This window comes from Tympanuchus pallidicinctus, unplaced genomic scaffold, assembly GCF_026119805.1.
Source record: "Tympanuchus pallidicinctus isolate F22 unplaced genomic scaffold, pur_lepc_1.0 scaffold55, whole genome shotgun sequence".
Taxonomy (NCBI): Eukaryota; Metazoa; Chordata; class Aves; order Galliformes; family Phasianidae; genus Tympanuchus; species Tympanuchus pallidicinctus.
In genome coordinates, this window is record NW_026294775.1 from 32,152 (window position 1) to 42,383 (window position 10,232).

Here is a 10,232-nt window from a genome sequence, read left to right on the forward strand (position 1 = left end):
AACTTTATTCTGTCTAGATATTTCAATTCTGAAATGACTGTTGTGGTCATTTTGGTGATTTCAAGGAAAATCTGTCTTCCGATGATGATTAATGCCCTGGTTGCAGTGAAGACCTCATCTATGCACAGACACACTCCCAGTTGCCAGGAAAAGCTCTCCAAATCCTCACTGCTACCAGAGCTCCCCAGCAACTGTGGATCTGGATGATGGTAAAGTATTAGGGCAACTGGTGATGCATCTTTCTTAATCACTATACTATCCTCATATGGTAGTGGTTAGGTGCATTGCCTTGTTCTGTTTTATTCTTGCTGTATTGTTTCACTTATCTCACTGTTTAACACTTAAGATTAACGTATTTCTTTACTTTGGTGTCTGTGACCTTTGTACTGACCTCATCCACTGGCAAAACAATTTTACACATGTGAAGATACCATCAAGAAAGTATTTATGTTCAAAAGATGGTTAAAATGTTAATACACAGCTGGGTATTGGTGTATTTTAGCTTTTGAATGCCTAACCTGCCAAACTAGGAGTTGATTTTCTACTCCAGAAAATAACTTCAGAAATACTCACCACTGAGGTCCCTACAAAAAAAAAAAAAAATCTGAAATTAGGGCATAGATGGGAGCAAAACTATATACCTTCAGTTGCAAATAAACACAGTCCTATACATGGAAACACACACACCATTCTTGTAGAGTGGGCAAACGCAGAGAACTTAAATGAGTGCAGAGTCCCAGAACAGAGAGAAAAGAGCTTATTCCAATTTATGACTTTTGTATTCTTTTACTAGACTCCAGCACAACCCTTCAGTGACAATTGCTTACATTATGTTTAAATCACTAACAGACATAGATGGGATACTCACCTGTGGCACTTCTGCCTTATATCTCCTATGTCCTGTAACCCTCTTACCTAACAGATGACAAGAGCCCTACTGGGATTTCAGTTTCAGCCTTCAAGTACAAAATACAAGGATCACTCAGAAGCGAAAATGAGAAGATCGCTGAGTAGAATAGTCAATAAAGGAAAATTTACTTCAATCTGCCCTTCAGTCTGCTAGCCTAATAAATTCATCTGGTTATTCAGGATGGACGTAAAATCTCACTTTCTTCCTGTTATACTTCATACACAACAATTCTAAATCAACTCTTTACACTTGTGTGTAAAGTACAGAATACAGACATGGGATTAGCCACATTCCTACCTTCCTTTGTATCCTCTGTGAGCTACACAGCATACTATTTATGACTTTTAAGCACCCAAACTTATTTGTCTATCCATTCCTTCTTGAGGGGTAAGCTGTTTCTTTCTTTAGCATTTACTTCAGTTAGTCAGATTAAAATGAACAAAGTGAAAAAAACTTTACAAGGTCCCTTAGGTAAATCACTTGCAAGAGATATCACTTAATAAGCAGTGTGAACACGTTCATTTTTACTTAACTGCCTCCCACAGTCTTAATTATCTCTCATATCTGAACAGTTTTTCCAATTTCTTCAAACATCCATTCTTTTTAATCTCCTTCCTTTTCTCTGTCCCTCCAATTTCTTTGAAGTTTTGAATCCAAAGGGATCCCAGAATCTGACCTGAAATATGTAGGTGACAATCTCTTCTGAGTGCCATGTAAAAATTGTTTTCCACAGTGAAAGTTTTCCATGTGCACAACTGCCCCCAGCCACCACTGCTACCTTTTGCTCTGGCAGTCTGGACATCCTTGATCTGTAATTCTTTCCAGTGTCACAAACCTCAGGTCTGTATAGCACATGTCACTTCTGTAGTTATTTCTGGCAAGGCTGCAAGAGGAATCAAAGGTTTCGGACTTCCCACAAGAAAAGCAGACAAAAGATTCTGATTGGGATTAAATGAATGGTCAATGTCATTGGGATTTGAGAGAATTATTCATATAGAAGTCAGATTTTTTTTTTTTTTTTGCTTATTTTAAAGGATTTCATAACAGAAATGCCAGAGGTTGTGAACTCACACCCTCACCAGAAGCTAAAACAATCCCAGAATAGTGTTTTACTTTCATGTATATGCATAGAAATCACCAATTCTCAATTCTTGGAACAAATGCATAGTTACCCAGTTTGGAGAATAAGTCCTTTTTTCTGGAAACAAAAAAGAAGGCAGAGAAAAGGTGAAGAGGAACTGATGTTACTTTTAGATTATGTCTAAACAATTACTTGATGTTTTTCAGTAGCAAGGACATTTGCTTTCTGGCTTTATTCTGCAGTGATTAATGTCCAGAAAATTTATCTAGAAGGGCTTTCTAAGATGGTTAAGAGGAATGAAGGTAAAATGAAGTGGAAACTATAACTTATCCCTGTTGCTTATTGCTTATGAGCACATCATGCTTGTCCTGAAGGGGAAGCACATATTCTTGTCACAGCCACTGTCCATTACTGGGACATGAATGAATCCAGGTTTCTCAACTGTTGTTCCAAGTATGTCTGCACTGTAAAAGACAGTGAGCTGAAAAAATCAAGTGAACTAATGGGGAGTCAGGTGGAATACTTACATACCAGAGAACAACACTGTGCTCCTACACTAGCTCAGGCCCAGCAGCAATCTAGGCTCAGTTACACGTGACATGTGATAATTCCCTCCTCCTAGCAAGGATGATTAATGGAGCAGAGCAGCATATCGTTGTACTAAGGTTGCCACTGAGACACAGCTTGAGAGTCTGCTCCATGTACTGTCAAACTTCAGGTGCATGGACATATGGTGGAGAAACTTAACTAGTTTCTGAGTTATTGTATATGGCACTCTACTGCATTCAGTCCAAGTACTGCTGGTCTCCCCATCTGTGTGCAAATCTTTGGGACAAAAGGAGAGCACCAATTAGCACCAGGACCCAGACTTATCTTAAAGAGGAAAAAATGAGCACAGTGACTTCGACTCTATCATCTGGGCAGACACAAATAGACAAATAAATACTAATTTCCAAGAGTGTCTTGTTTTTTCCTCAATAAGATGATGCCTGTGAATCTTCTGTCATACCTTCTCATAATAACTCTATGCAAAGAGAATGAAATGTAGAAGCTTCTTTGCACATAGTTCATTCAATAAAAATCTATTTTTGCTTTGTAAGCAACAGAACCCTTTCAGATTATCATTATTCATCATAAAATATAAAAAAACTCTTCATAATGACTTGCCACAATGGCAAAAGTATCAGGGAGGCCTCGTGAGTCCCAAATGTGCTCCATATTTTACATTTCTAAATGCCTCTGGGGAAGCATTTGGTATGACTAATCAAGTTGGCTTTAATGTAATACTCCTTAGAAGAGTAAGCAGTAATCTCTCGACAAGCTCTGAGAACAGTACAGTGGCATGTTTCCAGTGCTTTAAGTTTTATTCCCATTTAAGATCATGCTACCTAATAAATAAAAGAACAGCCTTGACATCCACCCCTTGATAAAACCAGAACATGTTTGCTGACAGAAGACACAAGCGTATTCTGCCCACACTCAGGTATGCTTTGACTGGTGTCCAGGGAAGGACACATGGAAACTGCACAGCTTACTATGGCATGGACTCTTAGATTTCAAACAATGGTAAAGAACTGCGAAAAGTCAATTATGGGGTACTTGTGTTTGTTTTAGCAAGTCTGTAGGAGTCTGATCATATTTTTAAAACCTTTTGAAAGGCAGTAAGGGAAAATAGAAAGCGAACATTTACTTCAGTATAAAATGAAGACAAAATAGAGAGATAACTGAGGCAAAACAACAAGAGACAGTGAAGAAATTTAAATAATAATTGGATGGCAGGCTAGCAAGGCAGCAGATAAATTTCTGGAAGCACAGTATAATGGCAATGCCATATAAATAGAAACAGAATCATCAATAAATCTTAAGAAGAATGAGTTACGGTATGCTTTTGGGAGGGGTTACTTCATACTGCACTGATACTATTTCTTTAGAATTGTTTAATCATTTTATCTGATATTTTTTTCAAATTGATTTTTCTAGCATTTGAACCTCTAAATTTCAGCTAAAAAGCTGGTGGTAACTTATGGAAAAATGAGAAAAAATCCCCTGAAAAACGTTGATAATTTGCACTTCTTTTCTACATTGAACCCCATCAGTTTTAAAGGCTGTACATACAAGAAAAGCTATTTTACATTTCTTCATTGTTGGTTTTTTTTTCTTTTATAAATCATAGAATCATAGAAACATTAAAATGTTTGAGTTGAGAAAGACCTTAAAATCATCTGTCTCCAACTCCTCTTCTATGGGCAGGAATATTTTCTACTGGAATTCCTATAATACACAAAAGAATTTAAGAAGAGAGAGAAAAAAGAATATTATCCATATGCTACATAAATACAAAATCAATCACTCACACTTCTGTTTCTTATTTGTCTACCAAAACACAGAAACCTTTCAGTATCAGACTAGTTTTGAAGCAAAAGTAATGAGAGAGAGGGGAAAAAAATAAAAGAAAAAAAAAGAAAAAAGAAAAAAAAAAAGAAAAAAAGCAGTTCATGCTAATGCATGGTTACACTGCATCACTACTTTTATAATTAGAGAGTGGTAAATGGTTTTTAGCCTCCTTGTGAGAACACATAACATTCATGAATCCATTGGTTCTGCTCTGCAACTCTGAAATGCATCAACAAGGCTAATGATTCACTAGATTAATGTAATTGCAACATTGAGCAATATGTCTCTACAGATGCTATCCTGCTTTTAACATATACACCAGTCCCAGGCAGTTTCCAAACACAAATAGTAACACATTATTATAGAACATTTTTTTTTCTATCTTAGCAATTCAGAAGAGAAAGTGAACACAATTTTTAAAAAGTACTATTCTTAGTGGTCATGAGAAGTAACAGAAATACCAAGCAGTTGTATAAATGAAAGAAAACTTTTGGGTTGTTGAATTGAATGTTCTTGTTAGCTGCAGGATACATACATAGCATCTGTGATAAGAGAATTGGCATGTATCCCCTGCATAGCAGAGCATTGGGGGGGATTTGTCTGCCCACACAGAACTGGGGCCTGTGAGAGAGGAGTGAGCAGTCCTTCAACTTGTTGTTGAAGGACTGCCATAGCAGGAGACAACAGGGCTGGTGGCAGAGCCTTAAAATTGAAAATACAGTAGGCACTGTATACATACATACATACATATATCATTCAGTACATAATTACTTATTATATTGCAAATGCTTTCATTTCAGCAGGAATATCCCACTTGCAGCATACTCCAGACACTGATCACATGGCCAGTTTCAGTAGATTGAACCTTACTGAAGTAGGACAACATGAGTGCAGGAGTAGAAAAGGTCCTGGAGGAGAGAGAATAATCTGACCTCCAATTAAACAGGTCAGTAACATGACCTTCAATCCATTCACCCTTAGGGTAGGGGTGGAGAAAAGAATAATTTGGAATGAACAAACTCAGACCCTTTCTGCTCATAGAAGTGCAGGGTCAGGTCTGCAGAGATCTCTTGATGCCCTTTACTGAGCTAGTTCAACATCTAAAGAACAAACTCGTAGCCACCACTTTTCTCCTGATCTGACTGGAAGGTTTTAGAGATCCCTTCAAAAGAGGGAACGACACGTACCAAGAAAATAACCAAAGGAGACAGGCAGAAACAAACAAGAGCTGTCAGTGACAAAGAGAAAAAAAGAGGGAAGCTAAAACTTCGAGAGCAGAGACCAGGTACAGACCCAGAGGCAGACAGAAAGAACTAGAGTGGGAAGAAGAGATGGGATTCAACAAACAAGAAGGAATCTGCTCCTTCTCCTAATCAGTGGACTGGAGAGGATGAACAGAAGCTAGGAAGGAGAAAAGATACTGAATAGCTTGAGACAGCAAAAGGCCACAGATCTGCCCCATGGGGATGCATAACTCAGTCATTATCTGCTTTGTTTTAGGATTTTTCTTATGGGTAAGTCACATCAAGTTCTTTTTAACACGGTGCATGCTGTGAAGTTATGTGGGAAAGCTGGAGGAGTGTTAGCAACTGATGATAACAGGAATTTGTGCAATACTAGAAAGAGTTTGGCATAGGCATGGAGACAGAATACTTGCTGTAATTCCAGGGATGGTAACACAGAAATCAAGGTACCAAGGCAGAACAGGAAGCGTAGGAGTGTAATATGTAACAGGAGTTTTTAGGGCTTCAAATATTTGAGCACTGAGAACAATTTATATGTGTAGCATAACAGTTTTTGGTGGGGAAAAGGAAAGTTGTGATCAGCCTGAAGGAAGTTAGGGTCTTCACTGGGAACAATGTTTAGTAGGATTTTATTGACTATGTGAAGATGTGAAAATGGTGTGGTTGGTATCACAGTAACTTCAAATCTAGAGCAGAATATACGAGAAAATTATTAAAGATAATAGTAAATCATTTTTATAGGAAATTCAGACTGCTAACAGTCTATGTAACAAAGATACAGGTTGCATATCTTGTTTTCTCCTTCTAGTTTCCCAAAGTAAGAAGTGAGGAAGGGTGTCTCAATGCTGAATTGTGAGTATTCGTAGGTATTGCACTCTTTTAAGAAAACAATGAAGGACAAAAGACGTAACTGTTATGACATGGTGGCAGGCATTTTCCAGAAACACTGTAACTGTTGAAAACTTAGATAAAATGTCCCTTGCTTTCAAGGTGAGATGCATTAATTGCTACCTCTTCAACACACTGTTCCTGCAGTACCATTTCTGCTTCCTATTTGGATAAAGAACATTCTGGCGTAATTTTGATTGGCTGAGGTTATGAATTTGGAAGTGACCATTCCTTGAAGATTTGTTTTTTTAAATATACTGCCTTGATGATGTCATTTGTAAGAATAAAAGAAATTAAGACAAATTAAGGAGATGCAGGAATGGCTCAAATCTGCTTCAGGGAGGGTTCAGACTGGAGATTAAGAAAAAATTTGAGTTCAGTCTACCTACTCTTAAAAAAAAAGGGGGGGGGGAGAGGGGGAAGGAAAAATGAGGATTCTGTTTTGATTAAAGAAATACATTTCAAAAATGCATGGGAAAGGTCTGCTGACTGAAACAAAAGGAACAGACAACACAGCATCCAGAATATGCCCACAGTATAGGGCCAGAAAGAAATAAAAAAGAAATTCAGGAGAAGAAAAAAAAAACCAGTAAAACAATAGTATTTGACAGACTAAATGGTGAAAAAACATATTAAGGTAAGGAAGTTTAGAAAGTACATGATATAGATTGCTAAGGCATGAAAACACACTTGGTTAAGCTCAAATATCAGGTTAACAAGAGATAAAGCCAAAGAGAAGAACTCACTTCTAACAGGAAGATTGATGAGGTTGGACAACTGTCTCCTATACAAAATGAGAACTGTGGGTTTCTCATCATTTGTGCCACTTACAAGCTGGAGTGTGAGGGGAGCTGGCAGAGAACGCAGTGGGAGATCTTCCTATTTTGTTGTTCTATGTCTAACTATTTCTTTCTCCTCAGCTGTTCAGGTACTGAGTGGATCCGTCTCTGGTATATTTGGTAAGATGGCTTGTGATTACTTAAAATATGTGCATCACTGGGCAATTCTAGCAGCAAATAGTGGGATTAAATGGGATCTTGTAACTCACTCAAGTGTGAGGCTACTCTCCACTTTACCTCTCTGCCCTGTAAATGCTCTACAGTAGCAAGGCACCACCTTAGTCATTATGTTGTCTTCAGCAAACACTGAATTGCCATCACAGGCATTTTTTCAATGTCACGTATAGTTGTAAGTATAATATTAATAAAGCCTGTGTGTCATTATATGCCTTTTAAAAGGCCCATTTTTAAAAATAATTTCATTCTGATTCCTTAGAAATTCAGTATGAGATTAAAAAGAATTGCAGTTGTTGGGCATCTACAAGGTTGCATTAGTAAGAGTGAAGCTAGCACATTGAGAGTTATGATTTTTCCCCTGCACTTGTAACTCATAAGGACACTCCTGGAATAGCTAGCTCACTTTTGTTTCCCCAGTTAGAAAGAGATGTTGACAAGCAGGGGCAACAACAAGTAGATACAACAAACTGGCTAGGGGACATGATGTATGAGGAGGAACTAGGTTTATCCATCCTGGAGGAGGCTAAGAGGTAGGGAGAAAGGAACTCAACTGATGTTTTCCACTAAGGTAGGTCTAGATTGAAGATAGAGCCAGATTTTCCTCAGAGGTGCACAGCAAAAGGATCTGAGGTCATGGACCAAACTGCATGCAGGGAAACTGGTTAGACAAAGACAAAATGCTTACCTCAAGTTAATGTCACACAGGAACTGGTGCTTGAAAGAGACGTGGCATCCCCTTCTCTGGAGACTGTCAAACTCTATTGAAAAAGGCTCTAAACAATTGTGTCTAGCTTTGACATTAGCAAGGAGAGATTTTAATATGCCCCCTCAAAAAAAAAAAATATCTTTCTGTCCATATCCAGTTTTCTCTCTTCTTCTAGGCTGGTGGTTGTGATTGGTGGACTGCTGCTGCTGTGCGGCTTGGTTTCTGTCTGCATGAGATGCTGTTTTACTCACTGCCGTCAGGCTGGGGAGGAATCAGGTCCTCAACCCTATGAGGTCACTGTCATTGCTTTTGATCACGACAGCACTCTCCAGAGCACCATTACATGTGAGTGGGCTTTGCCAGATACTGGGCATTTCACAACATCCCACTGTGGGGGTTGCACCATAAAATGCCCAGACAGGCATATGAAGTCCTCCAATGGGCTGGCAGAAGGACGTCCTAGGCAGGGTGCTGGGAATGTGGCATCTGTAAATATTATAAATTCAGGTATTCACCAGGCCTTATGTAGCAAATATGGTCAGATGGTGAACTGTTCGTAAGACATGTTTGGGTGGACTAAGGGCAGCTGCAAGATCTGGATGGCATTAGAGAAAAGAGTAATTATGGGATGTTGCTGATGGGGCTTCATTCCTCCCTTTATGGGAGGACCAAGGGGCAGGAAAACATTCTGGCCATGGGGAGAGAAAAGCCTGTGCACTACAAATATACCTGCCCCACTTTAATTGTACAGTGCTTTCAGGATGAGGGAAATAGCTTCTGTTTCCTCCCTTTCAGCTCTCCATTCGGTATTTGGGCCAGCCGCCAAGAGGATACTAGCAGTGGCACACTCCCACAACACTGTGCAGGGCACGCCACCCCTGACAGCATCAGACACTCCTCCAGTCTACGATGAAGCTCTACACACAAGCAGGTTCACTGTTGCCAGGGCAGGGCAGAAAATGCTAGACCTGGATCCAGCGACTAAAGAAAAACTGCAGACATCTGCCGAGGACAAGGACGTCCAGCCAGTCTTTGCAGGACACTAGTGCTTACGTTCACTGAATGGCAGTAAAATTCAGAATAGAGAAAAAAAAAAATAAATCAGAGAGTAGTTCCTGTGGTCAGGGTTAGGAATATCAGATTAATCCCCTTAGTCTAATGAGAAAGGGAAAAAAAGAGACTAAAATTCCAGATAGTTCTAGCTCCAGAGCATTTGTATTGTTCCTTTTTACACCTTGAGATAACTGACCACTGGCAATCCCTGGATCCATTTATTGTACACACACATCACTAGATTCACAGATTGCATATCCAAGCATGCAGCAAGATCAAAGTGCTGAGCCTTGCAGGCTGGTGCTGGATACCTACAGGGAGATGCTATCTCATTCTGATTGCCACCAGCCTAAATTTCCTGGGGATGGCAGAGGTTTTCAGAGCAGGAAAAGCAATATGAAAAGGTCTTACACCAATATTAAAACCAAACTCCAGGAAAGCGCCAGCCATCCATTCACAGTAGAAGAAAAAAAAAAAGAGGCTACCTGTACACAATCTGCATGTAAGTGAAAGATAGCATAGCATACACTGGTAGTATTTACCGTTCCCTAAATGCTCTACAGGATATATAGAGGAGTACACTCTTGTTTTGAATATGATATATAGCAATTCTGAAATAGCAGTTATAAGCTCTGGTATTTGAATTGAAACTATGATGTGCGCAATAACAAATAAACAAAGTGTTCTGTTGTTAAAATAAAGTTTAATTATGTTTTAGTTGCCTTCATATTGTATCACTTATTAATTATTCCTACCACTGCTGTCAAAATCAGATCAGTCTAAAGAAGATGATTTAAAACATTTAAGCCACTTTTCAGATACAAATAATTTGTGAGTCTTTCCTGATCCATAGAGATATGATTAATCACAAATAGATATTCATCAAACTGCTTGGATGAGCACTGCTATGGACTAACTGCAAAAAGTTTACTTCAATTCA

General features: G+C 38.8%; 1 protein-coding gene across 1 annotated transcript; it reads left to right on the forward strand.

Annotated features, from left to right (window-relative positions):
* The first annotated feature begins 5,410 nt into the window (after window positions 1–5,410).
* On the forward strand, window positions 5,411–9,754 carry TMEM52B (transmembrane protein 52B). The gene is made up of 5 exons (XM_052705352.1): window positions 5,411–5,899; window positions 6,438–6,481; window positions 7,438–7,476; window positions 8,415–8,584; window positions 9,035–9,754. The coding sequence occupies exons 1-5, from the start codon at window positions 5,846–5,848 to the stop codon at window positions 9,283–9,285; spliced, it is 558 nt and encodes a 185-aa protein (XP_052561312.1). The 5' UTR covers window positions 5,411–5,845; the 3' UTR covers window positions 9,286–9,754.
* Window positions 9,755–10,232: the final 478 nt, after the last annotated feature.